Source organism: Pseudophryne corroboree, chromosome 6 (assembly GCF_028390025.1).
Source record: "Pseudophryne corroboree isolate aPseCor3 chromosome 6, aPseCor3.hap2, whole genome shotgun sequence".
Lineage (NCBI taxonomy): Eukaryota > Metazoa > Chordata > Amphibia > Anura > Myobatrachidae > Pseudophryne > Pseudophryne corroboree.
The window spans coordinates 99,288,398-99,306,686 of record NC_086449.1 but is presented as its reverse complement, the minus strand read 5'-3'; the positions used below and the strand labels follow the sequence as shown (position 1 = coordinate 99,306,686).

General features: G+C 48.5%; 2 protein-coding genes across 6 annotated transcripts in view; one reads left to right on the top strand and one right to left on the bottom strand.

Annotated features, from left to right (window-relative positions):
* The window catches only part of ATP13A1 (ATPase 13A1), a 221,407-nt gene extending 216,824 nt beyond the window's left edge, over positions 1-4,583 (bottom strand). The window contains exon 1 of the mRNA XM_063931515.1: positions 4,305-4,583. Coding sequence (XP_063787585.1) covers positions 4,305-4,583 — 279 coding nt within the window. The remainder of the gene's footprint in view (positions 1-4,304) is intronic.
* Positions 4,354-18,289, top strand: part of CHCHD5 (coiled-coil-helix-coiled-coil-helix domain containing 5) — a 96,827-nt gene continuing 82,891 nt past the window's right edge. Inside the window, exons 1-2 of one of the 5 annotated variants that reach the window (XM_063931517.1) lie at positions 4,354-4,445; positions 8,452-8,596. In XM_063931517.1, the coding sequence (XP_063787587.1) occupies positions 8,595-8,596 (2 nt within the window). In that variant the 5' untranslated portion in view covers positions 4,354-4,445; positions 8,452-8,594. Of the gene's footprint in view, positions 4,446-4,617; positions 4,743-6,563; positions 6,663-6,886; positions 6,948-8,451; positions 8,597-18,289 lie in introns of those variants that run through there. The other 4 variants (XM_063931516.1, XM_063931519.1, XM_063931520.1 and 1 more) reach the window with 4 other exon arrangements.

Here is an 18,289-nt window from a genome sequence, read left to right as displayed (position 1 = left end):
CATCTGTGTCTGCCATCTGAGGTAGCGGGCGTTTTAGAGCCCCTGATGGCTTTTGAGACGCCTGGGCAGGCACAGGCTGAGAAGCCGGCTGTCCCATATTTGGTATGTCGTCAAACCTTTTATGTAAGGAGTCGACACTGTCGCGTAATTCCTTCCACATAACCATCCACTCAGGTGTCGACCCCGCAGGGGGTGACATCACATTTATCGGCATCTGCTCCGCCTCCACATAAGCCTCCTCATCAAACATGTCGACACAGCCGTACCGACACACACAGGGAATGCTCTGACAGAGGACAGGACCCAACAAAGCCCTTTGGGGAGACAGAGAGTATGCCAGCACACACCAGAGCGCTATATAACACAGGGATGAACACTATAACTGAGTGATTTTCCCTTATAGCTGCTTATATATATATATATATATATATATATATATATATATATATATATATATATATATATATATATACTGCTGCGCCTAAATTTAGTGCCCCCCCTCTCTTTTTTACCCTTTGTAGTCTTGAAACTGCAGGGGAGAGCCTGGGAGCGATCCTTCCAGCGGAGCTGTGAGGGAAAAATGGCGCCAGTGTGCTGAGGGAGATAGCCCCGCCCCTTTTTTGGCGGGCTTCTCCCGCTTTTTTATGGATCTCTGGCAGGGGGATTTTTCACATATACAGGTTGAGTATCCCATATCCAAATATTCCGAAATACGGAATATTCCGAAATACGGACTTTTTTGAGTGAGACTGAGATAGTGAAACCTTTGTGTTTTGATGGCTCAGTGTACACAAACTTTGTTTAATACTCAAAGTTATTAAAAATATTGTATTAAATGAACTTCAGACTGTGTGTATAAGGTGTATATGAAACATAAATGAATTCTGTGAATGTACACACACTTTGTTTAAATGCACAAAGTTATAAAAAATATTGGCTAAAATGACCTTCAGGCTGTGTGTATAAGGTGTATATGAAACATAAATGCCTTCTGTGCTTAGATTTAGGTCCCATCACCATAATATCTCGTTATGGTATGCAATTATTCCAAAATACAGAAAAATCCGATATCCAATATTCCTCTGGTCCCAAGCATTTTGGATAAGGGATACTCAACCTGTATAGCCTCTAGCACTATATATTGTGATTATTTTGCCAGCCAAGGTGTTTTATTGCTGCTCAGGGCGCCGCGCCCCCCCCCCCCCCCCAGCGCCCTGCACCCATCAGTGACCGGAGTGTGAGGTGTGCATGAGGAGCAATGGCGCACAGCTGCAGTGCTGTGTGCTACCTTGTTGAAGACCGAAGTCTTCTGCCGCCGATTTTCAGGACCATCTTCTTGCTTCTAGCTCTGTAAGGGGGACGGCGGCGCGGCTCCGGGACCGGACGATCGAGGTCGGGCCCTGTGTTCGATCCCTCTGGAGCTAATGGTGTCCAGTAGCCTAAGAAGCCCAAGCTAGCTGCAAGCAGGTAGGTTCGCTTCTTCTCCCCTTAGTCCCTCGTAGCAGTGAGTCTGTTGCCAGCAGATCTCACTGAAAATAAAAAAACTAAAATATACTTTCTTTTCTAGGAGCTCAGGAGAGCCCCTAGTGTGCATCCAGCTCAGCCGGGCACAAGATTCTAACTGAGGTCTGGAGGAGGGTCATAGAGGGAGGAGCCAGTGCACACCAGGTAGACCAAAAGCTTTCTTTTAGTTGTGCCCAGTCTCCTGCGGAGCCGCTATTCCCCATGGTCCTTACGGAGTCCCAGCATCCACTAGGACGTCAGAGAAATACCAATTCAACATCAACTGTATTAAAATAGAAGTGTAAGGAGAATAAACAAGCATTAGAATATATAGTATGTAAAAGCTAATGATTAAAGTTTGGATGCCTTATATAAATAACTTTTTAAACAAATAGTATTTGTTTATGACGACAAGTCATCTGTCTCTTCCTTCTACCACATCACAAACCCAATGTCATTGCAAACAGATTTGTGCTATATTTGCTATATTTCAGCCACATCTGATGGCGATACCAAAAACAAGAGAAGGGTAGTCAACAGTGCAGGACACCCTGGGAGTCACAGCATTTTAATCAGATTCAACAAATGTGTAATGCCCAAATGACGAGAAGAAAAGGGAGTGGGAATACTATATAGTAAGATTGTTCTTCAAAAAAAAAAAAAAAAGTGTGTTTATTATGACAAATTAACTCATTAAAAAAACCATAGTTCATAAAAAGAAAAAGGTTATAATGTCTGTTTGAGAACCTAGGAGTTACTACACCCAATTAATACCTTTGATATGTTTAACTGTTTCTATATTATATTAATCTCTTGCTTCACGCCTGAAACATATGGATCAAACATTCCCATTTCATTGCCAGTACCCAGAGCACTTCTGATACCCATGGAAAAGTAAATGCCAATGTTGGCCCTGTGCTACAGCATAGTAGCATCTAGTTTCCCTTCGTGGAGAGGACCTTTCCCATAACCCCCTGGGTCCATGTCACAAACTATTTGGAATAGTAACTTGTGGCGAGCGAAGCGGAGGAGACACCGAACCCGAAGCGTGGCGAGCGAAGCAAGTCCGTGAGGGTCCAACGGTGCATAGAAAAAAAGAAAAGAAAAACTCACACGAAGGGAGAACGGAGAAAACATATAGGTGCTGTAAGGGCGGAAGTTCTATCCTGCCCTCTCGTTAGGTCACTTCCAGGTCCTGATCATGAAGGTAACAGACACAACCGCTACAGCATACTGTATGAAACCTGTATGATATCTCATCAGCTTTAGTTCCACTTCACATTTAATTGTATAGCATAGCAATACTGCTGTAATAGCACAGGAACACGATAACTATTATACCCCTTTTACACTGACAATTTTATCCCGGGATTTTGCACGTGAACGCGCATCATCCCAGGATTTTTGTCAGTGTGAAAGGGTACAGGGACTATTTCCCGGGACGAGCATCGCGGGATTTCAACCCAGGTCTCGACCTGGGTTGAATCCGGGACCGTCCCGGGAAGCTGTGCAGTGTGAACGGGTATCCCGGGTCAAGGCGACCCGGCACCCGTTCTCTGCATAGGAGGTGGTGCTTGGAGAAGATTATCTCCAAGCACTGCCTCCGGTGGAGTCACCGACCCGGCAATATGCCGGGTTGGGACGCTAATGTAAAAGGGTCATTCCCGGGAATGTGTCCCGGGAAATATGTCGGGACAAATTCCCGGGAATGACCTCGGCCTGCGAGTGTAAAAGGGGTATTAATGAGCAAACTAGGCTGGGTAACTGGATTCTGTCTTAGGGAACTTAGAGGGGCAGATTTACCAATGGGTGATATTGTTATGACTCGTTAAGAATGATAAATGGTGCTTCAGCCAATCAGCTCCTGACATGTGTTTGAAAAATGACAGAAGCTGATTGGCTGAAACATCAATTGTCATTGTAATGAGTAATAACAAGAATCACTGGTTGATAAATGTGCCCCTTATGGTGGGTACATACTAGGTGGGTGATGTGTCATCTGATCCAGCAGATCGGATGACATATCGTGCACATTGTCCAGTGTGTATGCCCAACTGCGCGCTTCAGCAGGTCGTGAGCAACATCGTCCCTGTTCAGCAAATCAGATGGGATGACCCGAATGACGACGGCACCTAGCTGAACGCGGCCATGAACGATATAGTGTACATTTGCATGCTATATCGTTCTGTGTGTATCTCTACGTCAGTCGTCCCATCTGCCATGATCCGGGTCGTCTTAGCATGTAAGTCCCAATGTGGCAGGAACTGATGTGAACGGCATTCTCTGCATAGTGCACTGTAAAGTGGTAGCAGAACAATAAAAAAATAAATATATAACTGAGTAGGAGACCAGAACAGGTAACATATAGCGTAACACATGTTCAGTGTTCACCTAGACAGTAGTATGAATGAGACACCACACAACCTGCGCTTCTCCAGCCGTGACTCACTGGACTCTGAGGGGGGACACACCTGGGGTGAGCAGCCACAGGGTGCAGCAGGCTGATCTAGTCTGTAGCAGCCATTTTATGACACCATCTGACCATGTTCATGTCTTCAGGAAATGCTTGAGGAGAGACGTCCCTGACAGTGTCTGTGTGTGACTGTAACAAGGAGCCACTCATTACAACAGCCAACATGGGCTATACCCTTCTTCACCTCTAGTTATAAAGACCAAGACATAGAAATTATCAACACATATATAAAAACAGGAACATCCTGACAGCCAGCCATGTCAGTGAACCCACCACCCCCATCTGTCATCCGCTGGACGTGACGTCACTACCCCCACCAGGGACTGACCTTAGAGCAGGAGAGCGCGCAGTTCGCGTGCACGGACCACAGCCCCGAGAGCACGGTGAGCGCGTGCACGAGCCCGAGCCCGGCCAGGCAGATGAGTCCGGCCTCCGGGTACTCCGACATTCCGTACACCGACACCCACAGGTATAGCCAGGCCGGGTACAGCGCGGAGAACGGCAGAACTGTCCCCCTCAGCAGTAGGGACCGGCGGCGGTGCAGGGTGACCGAGCGGACCAGCTCGTCCTGTGCCGGCACACCGGCGAGGCCAACCGCCACCGCCATTCCCCCTTCTGCCGGACACTTCCGCCTGCAGTCTCGTCAGCGCTGACCCTGGCAACACCGGCTGCTTCCGCTTCCGCCGGCGGCGCGGGGTGACGTCAGACAACCTAGAGGCTGCGTCACGGTGAGACAGCTGCTGCTTAGTACCGCGGCCTTGACGGGGTACACATCTCAGTCTCTGCATGCTACAGGACATGACAGAAATCCCATTGTCTGTAGAACTACTAGTCCCTGCTGTAATGCCACAAGATAATGAGGCTGTAGAACTACTAGTTCCAGCTGTGATACCATATAGGCAAACTTGCTTACGAGGCTGAAGTTAACTTCTTATTCGGCTCCAGCTTCTTATTCAGAAAATATTATATTAAAATAAATTAAATAAGGATAGATCACTAAAGGTTGGTACACACTAAAAGATATATCTGCAGATCAATTGATCTGCAGATATATCTATGGACGGATCGGGCAGTGTGCTGTGCATACACACTGCCCGATCTGTCGGGGACTGACGTCATGAACTGGGCGGGCGTGCCAGTTCAGCTGTCAATCACCGCCGGCCGCCGCAGCATGTGTACGGGCGGCCGGCTGGTCGCCTGTACACACACAGCGATGTGCCAATATATCCGTAGATATATTGGCCGTCGGCTGTGCTGCGGGGCCGACGCGATACGTCTGTGAACGACGGTCCCGCGATATATCAGCCGTTCAAGAGAACGGCCGATATATCGACCAGTGTGTACGGGCCTTAAGTTAACATTGCATAAACTTCAAATAGTGTCCCTTACACCAATTTACATTACATTTTGCATTAAACAAAAATGATTTAGGCATAAAAATGGTGGTAAAGCGGGCACAGTCACCAGACTTCCTCATTTTGAATAAGAAGCTGTAGTTGTGCAAGGGTTAAACAGCGTTGGTCAACAGATTTGACACTTGAAACCCACACAGGGTGGTCACTTACAGAATTACAGCTTCTTATTCAAAATGATGAAATTTGGAGTCTGTGCCCGCTTTACCACCATTTTCATGCCCAAATGCTTGTTGGTCAAGGCAACTTGCAAGTGGTTGATATGTAAGTGACCACCCAGTGTGGGTTTCAATTGTCAAATCTGTTGACCAACGCTGTTTAACCCTTGCACAACTACAGCTTCTTATTCAAAATGATGAAATCTGGTGTTTGTTCCCGCTGTACCACCATTTTCATGCCTAAATCATTTTTGTTTAATGCAAAATGTAATGTAAATTTGTGTAAGGGACCAGTAGCGGATCTTGCCACGGGCAAGCAGGACTTTTGCCCGGGGCGCCGCCTTCCGGAGGGCGCTGGCGCCATCCGGAGGGCGCTGCACCGTGGCAAGATCCGCCACTGCTGCTCGCTGTGTCCCCCGTCCGCCTCCGCTGCCGTCCCCGTCCGCCTCCTGTGAAGGGAACTAGACGCTATGCGTCTAGTTTCCCTTCGTGGAGAGTAACTTTGCTGAGCGGTGCGCGATGACGTCATCGTGCACCGCACAGCAAAGGTCCTCTCCACAAAAGGGAACTAGACGCATAGCGTCTAGTTTCCCTTCGTGGAGAGGACCTTTTGCTGTGCGGTGCGCGATGACGTCATCGTGCACCGCTCAGCATTCAATCGGCGCTAGCAATGTACAGGGGGCGTAACTGACCACGCCCCTGTATTAGACCACGCCCCTTTTCCTGCCCGGGGCGCAGAGTGCCCTTGAACCGGCCCTGTAAGGGACACTAGTTGAAGTTTATGCAATGTTCACTTAGTGATCTATCCTTATTTAATTTATTTTAATATAATATTTTCTGAATAAGAAGCTGGAGCCGAATAAGAAGTGAATAAGAAGCTAACTTCAGCCTCGTAACTTGCTTCCCCTTGGCAATTGGTTCACATTATGACAACAATAGCAATGGTATATAATACGATTACTAGAGCTGCTGCTACATCATGCAGGTTAAGAAACAGAGTGGAGCTGCTGCACATGCCCGGTGATGGCAGTTTCTTCTACCACGTTATCAGTGCACTGGCCCAGAGAGTAGCTACCAGAAAGAAGAGACAGGAGCCTTACCATGAGATGGGAGAATGTGTGTTTAGATAGTGCAGTACTGGTTCTATTATGTTTGTGTATTTATTTTAGTATGTTTAACCTTTTCCTGACAACTTATTTATATTTTTTAAATATGTTTGATACAGTCTATACCAGTGGTTCTCAAACTCGGTCCTCAGGACCCCACACAGTGCATGTTTTGCAGGTAACCCATCAGGTGCACAGGTGTATAAATTACTCACTGAAACTATTTTAAAAGGTCCACAAGTGGAGCAAATTATTTCACTTGTGATTCTGTGAGGAGAACTGCAAAACATGCACTGTGAGTTTGAGAACCTGTGGTCTATAATGTATTGTTAAATATTAATAATGTATTCTATATTCTGCAGAGTGGGAGATTGTGCATTACATTTGGACCCCCTCGCCTCTAGAAATTCTACATTTGTCACTGCACCAAAGTAGAATGAACCTGTAGAACTACTAGTCCCAGCTATGATGTCACAGCGCAATGAGGCTGTAGAACTGCCAATCGCAGCTGTGATGCCACAAGATAAAGAGGCTGTAGAACTAACAGTCCCAACTGTGACACCACAGCAGAATAAGGCTGTAGAACCAGAGGCAGAACTCTGGGAGGCAACGGAGTCAGCTGCCGCCGGGCTCCTGCTTTGAAGGGGGGCACTTCTCCTCCTGTTCCGTGACATTAATCAATTAAGTTAACTGACAGCAGCCGGTATCTCTTCCGTAGCCGACTTCCCCACTAGTCACTGCACCTTACAAATCTCACCCTCTTTATTATAGATACACTGGAAGCAGACACCTTACTGATGAAGCTATTTGCTCCTATAAAGGAAACATGAGAATTCTAACTATATGCAGTTATTTCTCTGACAATTACACGTAACTTCATTTAGTTAGAATTCTCACACTTCCTATGCAGAAGCAGATATCTCCACCAGTAAGGTGCATGCTTCCAGTGTAATAGGTTGTGGGTTCTAATCCAGGATATGACACTTGCAAATTAATTATCAGAGAAATAATCAGCATTGTGAGTGACTGAGCAGATCTATGTAGTGTATGGCTGGACCCCTACATAGATCTGTCTAGTTGCAACGGGTTTTTTAGTAGCTTCATATAGTTAGAATTAGAGATGAGCATGTTCGGTTTTACTCAGATCTCAAAACGGCATCTTATTGGTTCACGGGTGATATATAGGGGGGGGGGGGGGGCACCAATATTTTTCTTGCCTCCGGGCAACTGGGACAAACTTACGCCACTGTGTAGAACTACTAGTCCCAGGTGAAGTTTGCTTCTTATTAAGCTCTCTTCAGCATTTTTTATTTGTATTACTCTGTACCTGGAGATCTGCTGATGTGCGTCTGGCTGGCTACTGATATAACAATAAATCTTTTATTACTCCCTGAGAACATGTGCCATGCTGTGCTAATGAGGAATGTAGCCTGCCTGCACTGACACACTGCCGGAAAGCTGAATTATGTCTGCCTAATGCAAGTGCATACCTCCCAACATGACCCTCTCCAGGAGGGACAGAATGCTCTGCTTCTGGACTTCCCTCTTAATTTATGATTGCCATCACCTGTAGTGAAACACCTTTCTTATCCACTAACCTGTCAAAACAGGTGCTGGCAATCATACATGAAGAGAAAAATCCAGAAGCAGAGCATTGTGTCCCTCCTGGAGAGGGTCATGTTGGGAGGTATGCAAGTGACATCACAAAAACCTGTCTAATGCATCACATAGCATGCTCTACTATCAGTGCAGATGACTGTGAGACATTACATTATTACAGCACAGTCTCTCTGTTTCAGCACTGCACAGGTTACCAGACACCCCTCCTGTAACTGAAGCCCCCGCCTCTGTGCTCCACCTCAGCCAATGACAGGCCTCACATCCCCCAACCTGGAAGTGGATATAAGCACGTGTAATCTTCAAGGGTGAATTGTTAGTGAACATGTAAGTGGAATAATCTTGTGCTTTATTTATAGTCCTATTACAAATATTCCTCTTTCTGGGTTTACATGACTCTATGCCTCAACTGTACTATATATTAACTGTCAGTTTCTATCTATTTGTATAATTGAAAACACAGTTTTGCCTAAATGTTCATCTTTTAAATACCCATGAAAATGTCTTTAGATTCTAAATGTGTGTTTGTTCTTTCATAACATTATTATTATTATTATTATTATTATTATTATTATTAATGACCGTGTTTTTGCTTTGTATATAGGGGCTAATTCAGGTTGGATCGCAAATCGTGATCCAACCGGAATTAGTATGATTGTCGCATGAGCAGCGACACTCCTGCGCATGTGCCCGCACTTTCTGCGGGGGTAGGGACACAGGAAATGCGATCGCCCCTGCCTCCGGGTGGGGGGGGGAGCAACACTCCACATCTAGGACGGAGCATTGCGGGGGCGGTCTCGTGCGAATGGGGGGATGGAGGTGGACGAATGGGGGCATGTTGGGCGTGATCACGGCGGCTGCGTGACATCTCACGCAGCCGCCGCGATCGAGAAGAACGCGGCGGGCCTCCTGCGGTCGCAGCTAAACTGCGCCGGCAGGAAGCTTCACTAACTTCTACGATGAAGTAGAAATTGTGAGGCGATCGCAATTTCTGCTTCATCAAAGAGGGAAGGCAGCGGTCAGCATGCTAAGGATTGCAAATACTGCTATTTTGCAGAATTTGCAATCCTTACTGAATTAGGCCCTTAGCCCCTTGTCTTTTGCACATGTTACTCCTGGCAGTTACAAGTTTTGCTTACATTGGATCTTATTCAGCACGGATTGCAGATTTTGCTAAAAAGTAGAATCTGTAATCCCTTCTGTAGCATGCTGGGGGGCCGCCCTGCGCAGGAGAAGGCCACCCAGCATGCTAACTCCCGCCCCGCAGCTCAGAACGCAATGTGATTGTGATGCCAGCGCAGTCAGATTGTGGTCACAGCAATTGTGGACGACCTCCTGCAGCCACAGCTAGGCTGCGTATACTGGTGGTCCACCGCTGTTTTCCCCATTGGAGCGGCTGCATATGACGTCACGCAGCCTCTCCGAAAACGCCTGCGACCACTCCCCCGCAATGCTGAAAAGCCGACTCTACGACGGCCACCACTGTCACTCAAGTGACTGCTAGCGCATGCCCTGTGTGGCCGCAGCACATGCGCAGTTTTGAGAAAATTGTTTGTTTGCGATTTTCTCAAAACTGAGATCCAACCTGAATAACCCCCATAGTACCTGGCAGTGCTCTTTGCTTAGTCTCAGCCCACCTCAGGGTCCTGCAGATCAATATTAGCAATCCAATATGATGACTGGGATGAAATGAATGGACACCAGGGGCTTCTCGCAGACTATTACTTGGGTGTGGATCATAGGGTTGACAGTCATTAGGTCGACCACTATTGGTCAACAGTGACTAGTCCGACACCTGAAATAGGTCGACACAGTTACTAGGTCGACATGGGTTTTTCTCTGACGTCCTAAGTGGATGCTGGGGACTCCGTAAGGACCATGGGGAATAGCGGCTCCGCAGGAGACAGGGCACAAAAGTAAAAGCTTTAGGATCAGGTGGTGTGCACTGGCTCCTCCCCCTATGACCCTCCTCCAAGCCTTAGTTAGGTTTTTGTGCCCGGCCGAGAAGGGTGCAATCTAGGTGGCTCTCCTAAAGGGCTGCTTAGAGTAAAAGTTTTGTTAGGTTTTTTATTTTCAGTGAGTCCTGCTGGCAACAGGCTCACTGCAACGAAAGACTTAGGGGAGAAGAAGTGAACTCACCTGCGTGCAGGATGGATTGGCTTCTTAGGCTACTGGACACTAGCTCCAGAGGGACGATCACAGGTACAGCCTGGATGGGTCACCGGAGCCGCGCCGCCGACCCCCTTGCAGATGCTGAAGAGAGAAGAGGTCCAGAAATCGGCGGCTGAAGACTTCCCAGTCTTCTTAAGGTAGCGCACAGCACGGCAGCTGTGCGCCATTGCTCTCAGCACACTTCACACCAACGGTCACTGAGGGTGCAGGGCGCTGGGGGGGGCGCCCTGGGCAGCAATGAAAGTACCTATGCTGGCTAAAAATACATCACATATAGCCTCTGGGGCTATATGGATGTATTTAACCCCTGCCAGGTTGTCAGAAAAACGGGAGAAGAAGCCCGCCGAAAAGGGGGCGGGGCCTATTCTCCTCAGCACACAGCGCCATTTTCCTACACAGCTCCGCTGCTAGGAAGGCTCCCAGGCTCTCCCCTGCACTGCACTACAGAAACAGGGTTAAAACAGAGAGGGGGGGCATTTTGTGTGGCGATATTATAATATATTAAGATGCTATAAGGGAAAACACTTATATAAGGTTGTCCCTGTATAATTATAGCGTTTTGGTGTGTGCTGGCAAACACTCCCTCTGTCTCCCCAAAGGGCTAGTGGGGTCCTGTCCTCTATCAGAGCATTCCCTGTGTGTGTGCTGTGTGTCGGTACGTGTGTGTCGACATGTATGAGGACGATGTTGGTGAGGAGGCGGAGCAATTGCCTGTAATGGTGATGTCACTCTCTAGGGAGTCGACACCGGAATGGATGGCTTATTTAGGGAATTACGTGATAATGTCAACACGCTGCAAGGTCGGTTGACGACATGAGACGGCCGGCAAACCAATTAGTACCTGTCCAGGCGTCTCAAACACCGTCAGGGGCTTTAAAACGCCCATTACCTCAGTCGGTCGACACAGACACGGACACTGACTCCAGTGTCGACGGTGAAGAAACAAACGTATTTTCCATTAGGGCCACACGTTACATGTTAAGGGCAATGAAGGAGGTGTTACATATTTCTGATACTACAAGTACCACAAAAAAGGGTATTATGTGGGGTGTGAAAAAACTACCTGTAGTTTTTCCTGAATCAGATAAATTAAATGAAGTGTGTGATGATGCGTGGGTTTCCCCCGATAGAAAATTATTGGCGTTATACCCTTTCCCGCCAGAAGTTAGGGCGCGTTGGGAAACACCCCCTAGGGTGGATAAGGCGCTCACACGCTTATCAAAACAAGTGGCGTTACCGTCTCCAGATACGGCCGCCCTCAAGGAGCCAGCTGATAGGAGGCTGGAAAATATCCTAAAAAGTATATACACACATACTGGTGTTATACTGCGACCAGCGATCGCCTCAGCCTGGATGTGCAGCGCTGGGGTGGCTTGGTCGGATTCCCTGACTGAAAATATTGATACCCTTGACAGGGACAGTATTTTATTGACTATAGAGCATTTAAAAGATGCATTTCTATATATGCGAGATGCACAGAGGGATATTTGCACTCTGGCATCAAGAGTAAGTGCGATGTCCATGTCTGCCAGAAGATGTTTATGGACACGACAGTGGTCAGGTGATGCAGATTCCAAACGGCACATGGAAGTATTGCCGTATAAAGGGGAGGAGTTATTTGGGGTCGGTCCATCGGACCTGGTGGCCACGGCAACAGCTGGAAAATCCACCTTTTTTACCCCAAGTCACATCTCAGCAGAAAAAGACACCGTCTTTTCAGCCTCAGTCCTTTCGTCCCCATAAGGGCAAGCGGGCAAAAGGCCAGTCATATCTGCCCAGGGGTAGAGGAAAGGGAAGAATACTGCAGCAGGCAGCTCCTTCCCAGGAACAGAAGCCCTCCACCGCTTCTGCCAAGTCCTCAGCATGACGCTGGGGCCGTACAAGCGGACTCAGGTGCGGTGGGGGGTCGTCTCAAGAGTTTCAGCGCGCAGTGGGCTCACTCGCAAGTAGACCCCTGGATCCTACAAGTAGTATCCCAGGGGTACAGATTGGAAGTTCGAGACGTCTCCCCCTCGCAGGTTCCTGAAGTCTGCTTTACCAACGTCTCCCTCCGACAGGGAGGCAGTATTGGAAACAATTCACAAGCTGTATTCCCAGCAGGTGATAATCAAAGTACCCCTCCTACAACAAGGAAAGGGGTATTATTCCACACTATTTGTGGTACTGAAGCCAGACGGCTCGGTGAGACCTATTCTAAATCTGAAATCTTTGAACACTTACATACAAAGGTTCAAATCAAGATGGAGTCACTCAGAGCAGTGATAGTGAACCAGGAAGAAGGGGACTATATGGTGTCCCTGGACATCAAGGATGCTTACCTCCATGTCCCAATTTGCCCTTCTCACCAAGGGTACCTCAGGTTCGTGGTACAGAACTGTCACTATCAGTTTCAGACGCTGCCGTTTGGATTGTCCACGGCACCCCGGGTCTTTACCAAGGTAATGGCCGAAATGATGATTCTTCTTCAAAGAAAAGGCGTCTTAATTATCCCTTACTTGGACGATCTCCTGATAAGGGCAAGGTCCAGAGAACAGTTGGAGGTCGGAGTAGCACTATCTCAAGTAGTTCTACGACAGCACGGGTGGATTCTAAATATTCCAAAATCGCAGCTGATTCCGACGACACGTCTGCTGTTCCTAGGGATGATTCTGGACACAGTCCAGAAAAAGGTGTTTCTCCCGGAGGAGAAAGCCAGGGAGTTATCCGAGCTAGTTAGGAACCTCCTAGAACCAGGCCAAGTGTCAGTGCATCAATGCACAAGAGTCCTGGGAAAAATGGTGGCTTCTTACGAAGCGATTCCATTCGGCAGATTTCACGCAAGAATTTTTCAGTGGGATCTGCTGGACGAATCGTCCGGATCGCATCTTCAGATGCATCAGCGGATAATCCTGTCTCCAAGGACAAGGGTGTCTCTTCTGTGGTGGCTGCAGAGTGCTCATCTACTAGAGGGCAGCAGATTCGGCATTCAGGACTGGGTCCTGGTGACCACGGATGCCAGCCTGAGAGGCTGGGGAGCAGTCACACAGGGAAGAAATTTCCAAGGAGTGTGGTCAAGTCTGGAGACTTCTCTCCACATAAATATACTGGAGCTAAGGGCAATTTACAATGCTCTGAGCCTAGGAAGACCTCTGCTTCAAAGTCAACCGGTGCTGATCCAGTCGGACAACATCACGGCAGTCGCCCACGTAAACAGACAGGGCGGCACAAGAAGCAGGAGGGCAATGGCAGCAAGGATTCTTCGCTGGGCGAAAAATCATGTGATAACACTGTCAGCGGTGTTCATTCCGGGAGTGGACAACTGGGAAGCAGACTTCCTCAGCAGGCACGACCTCCACCCGGGAGAGTGGGGACTTCATCTGGAAGTCTTCCACATGATTGTGAACCGTTGGGAAAGACCAAAGGTGGACATGATGGCGTCCCGTCTGAACAAAAAACTGGACAGGTATTGCGCCAGGTCAAGAGACCCTCAGGCAATAGCAGGGACGCTCTGGTAACACCGTGGGTGTACCAGTCGGTGTATGTGTTCCCTCCTCTGCCTCTCATACCCAAGGTACTGAGAATTATAAGACGGAGAGGAGTAAGAACTATACTCGTGGCTCCGGATTGGCCAAGAAGGACTTGGTACCCGGAACTTCAAGAGATACTAAGAAGGGACTTGCTTCAGCAAGGATCATGTCTGTTCCAAGTCTTACCGTGGCTGCGTTTGACGGCATGGCGGTTGAACGCCGGATCCTAAGGGAAAAAGGCATTCCGGAAGAGGTCATCCCTACCCTGGTCAGAGCCAGGAAGGAGGTGACCGCACAACATTATCACCACATTTGGCGAAAATATGTTGCATGGTGTGAGGCCAGGAAGGCCCCACGGAGGAATTTCAACTCGGTCGATTCCTGCATTTCCTGCAAACAGGAGTGTCTATGGGCCTCGAATTGGGGTCCATTAAGGTTAAAATTTCGGCCCTGTCGATTTTCTTCCAGAAAGAATTGGCTTCAGTTCCTGAAGTCCAGAAGTTTGTCAGGGGAGTACTGCATATACAACCCCCTTTTGTGCCTCCAGTGGCACTGTGGGATCTCAACGTAGTTCTGGGATTCCTCAAATCACATTGGTTTAAACCGCTCAAATCTGTGGATTTGAAATATCTCACATGGAAAGTGACCATGCTGTTGGCCCTGGCCTCGGCCAGGCGAGTGTCAGAATTGGCGGCTTTGTCTCACAAAAGCCCATATCTGATTGTCCATTCGGACAGGGCAGAGCTGCGGACTCGTCCCCAGTTTCTCCCTAAGGTGGTGTCAGCGTTTCACCTGAACCAGCTTATTGTGGTACCTGCGGCTACTAGGGACTTGGAGGACTCCAAGTTGCTAGATGTTGTCAGGGCCCTGAAAATATATGTTTCCAGGACGGCTGGAGTCAGGAAAACTGACTTGCTGTTATCCTGTATGCACCCAACAAACTGGGTGCTCTTGCTTCTAAGCAGACGATTGTTAGTTGGATGTGTAGTACAATTCAGCTTGCACATTCTGTGACAGGCCTGCCACAGCCAAATTATGTAAATGCCCATTCCACAAGGAAGGTGGGCTCATCTTGGGCGGCTGCCCGAGGGGTCTCGGCTTTACAACTTTGCCGAGCTGCTACTTGGTCAGGGGCAAACACGTCTGCAAAATTCTACAAATTTGATACCCTGGCTGAGTAGGACCTGGAGTTCTCTCATTCGGTGCTGCAGAGTCATCCGCACTCTCCCGCCCGTTTGGGAGCTTTGGTATAATCCCCATGGTCCTTACGGAGTCCCCAGCATCCACTTAGGACGTCAGAGAAAATAAGAATTTACTTACCGATAATTCTATTTCTCGTAGTCCGTAGTGGATGCTGGGCGCCCATCCCAAGTGCGGATTGTCTGCAATACTTGTACATAGTTATTGTTAACTAAAACGGGTTATTATTGTTGTGAGCCATCTTTTCAGAGGCTCCGCTGTTATCATGCTGTTAACTGGGTTCAGATCACAGGTTGTACAGTGTGATTGGTGTGGCTGGTATGAGTCTTACCCGGGATTCAAAATCCTTCCTTATTGTGTACGCTCGTCCGGGCACAGTATCCTAACTGAGGCTTGGAGGAGGGTCATAGGGGGAGGAGCCAGTGCACACCACCTGATCCTAAAGCTTTTACTTTTGTGCCCTGTCTCCTGCGGAGCCGCTATTCCCCATGGTCCTTACGGAGTCCCCAGCATCCACTACGGACTACGAGAAATAGAATTATCGGTAAGTAAATTCTTATTTTTACATATATTTTTTTTTATGTTATTTTCTTCGTAAAGTGACCAGGCACCCCAATTAGTGCACCATATCCCCTCGCATGGCTTGCTTTGCTCGCCATGCTTCGGGCAAGGTTCCTCGCTGCGCTTGGCATAGGTTACTATTCCCAATCATCCATGTGGATCGTAAAGTATGAAAGTTCAAAAAATGAAAAACTAATGTCGACCTATAGACCATGTGCATGTTGACCAATAGTAGTTGACCTAATGAGTGTCGACCTAAAGGCGTGGCTGGGCGAGTGTGTGATGTCAAAAGCCATCCCTCAGTCAGAATCAACGCACACGAAGAGTAACTACAGGGCTGGTCTTGTTTTGCACAAAAAGATTTTGCAGGCGCTCTGCTGCACAAGCGTTCGCACTTCTGCAAAGTAAAAATACACTCCCCGGTGGGCGGCAACAATGCGTTTGCACGGCTGCTAAAAACTGCTAGCGAGCGATCAACTCGGAATGACCTCCATGGTTTTGCCCAACTGCTAACAAATGTGCTGCTGCGATGTTCACATACCAGAATAATTAGGGTCAGGATTAGAATTAGCGTCTGATGGCTGAATTATTATTTTTTTATTGCTGTCTTTATTAAAATCGCTCCACATGCCAATGCATGTTATCTCAAGGCATGGATTAATAGATCATCAGTAGGTAGAGAACCTTTCCCGTAATCCCCTGGGTCCATATCATTAACTATTTGGAATAGTAAGCTGTGGCGAGTGACGCGAGACACCGAGCCCGAAGCGTGGGGAGCTAATGGTGCATAGAGTAAACAAAATAACCTAAAACAATCTGAGAATAGATAAATAATTCATGTGCTGTAATGGTGGAAGTTCTCTTCTGCCCTTTCACGCTGTCACTTCCTGGTCCTTTCCATGTGGGGAACATAGACACAACCGTCATCAGTATATGGTCGACAGTCAATAGAATAACAGTTAATTGGTCGACATGGACTTAAGTCAAAGGGTTGACAGTGCAGATGGTCAACACAGAAAAGGTTGACACATGACTTTTTGTTATTTTTACCCTGATCCTAACCCTAAACCCAGGCCCAGCGCTGGCCACTCAGCACAGGGATACAAAGCACGGAGGCACCAGGCTGGAGAGGCGCTCTTCCTGCTGTACATCCCTGTGCTGAGCTGCTGTGTCCCTGTTGCTGCTGCCGGCTACTGCACCTGTCACGCTCTATGACGGACAGCGGTGCCAGCAGCATGAAGCCTCCTCTTCCCCTCCCCTGTGACAGGCAGTGTGCGCGGATCTAAAAGGGGTGGGGCTATACAGAGAATAAGGGCGGAGATAGACAGGACCAGGCTGCAGCCTGCAACACAGGAGGGTAACCTGCTACATCTCCAACCTGCCAGACTTCCTTAGATAAGTGAATGGAAGGAGAGTGAGTGAAAGTGTATGTGTGTGTATACAGCATCTGTGTACTGTATATGTATGTGTGTAATGTATGTGTGTGTATGACTGCGGCATAATGCATGTAAGCGTCACTGCTACAGGGGGCCTTACGCATGTAAGCGTCACTGCTACAGGGGGGCGTTGCGCTTGTAAACGTCACTGCTACAGGGGGCGTTGCGCGTGTAAGCGTCACTCCTACAGGGGGCATTGCGCATGTAAGCGTCACTGCTACAGGGTGCGGTACATGTGTAAGAGTCACTGGTAAAGAGGGCGTTATGTGTGTAAGCGTCACTGCTACAGGGGGTGTTACGCATGTAAGCGTCACTGCTACAGGGGGCGTTACGCGTTTAAAAGTCACTGGTACAGGAGGCGTTGCGTGTGTAAGCGTCACTGGTACAGGGGGTGTTATGCATGTAAGCGTCACTGGTACAGGGGGTGTTATGCATGTAAGCGTCACTCCTACAGGGGGCGTTGCACATGTATGCATCACTGCTACAGGGGGCGTTGCGCGTGTAAACGTCACTGCTACAGGGGGCGTTGCGCGTGTAAACGTCACTGCTACAGGGGGCGTTGCGCGTGTAAACGTCACTGCTACAGTTGGTCGTTGCGCGTGTAAACGTCACTGCTACAGGGGGCGTTGCACATGTATGCATCACTGCTACAGGGGGCGTTGCGCGTGTAAACGTCACTGCTACAGTTGGTCGTTGCGCGTGTAAACGTCACTGCTACAGGGGGCGTTGCACATTTAAGCATCCCTGCTACAGGGCGCGGTACATGTGTAAGCGTCACTGGTACAGAGGGCGTTACGTGTAAGCGTCACTGCTACAGGGGGCGTGTAAGCGTCACTGCTACAGGGGGCGTGTAAGCGTCACTGCTACAACTATGCTGTTTGTACCCGTACGACGCGCGTGCGCATTGCAGTGCATACGCATGCCCAGTAGTAACCTGATCGCTGCGAAAAACGTCAGCAAGCGATCAACTCGGAATGAGGGCCTAGCGGCTTTCCCCCTTTGGTTCACCCTGTACCAGTTTTCTGTAGTGTCAGGAGGAGCTGTGTGTGCCTGCTGCTGCTGCAGTAAGGAGATGAAGTCGAAAAAATGCCGCTGGTCCCGCCCTGGGGTATCTCCGCCCACCCACTGACAATGTCTCCTAAAGT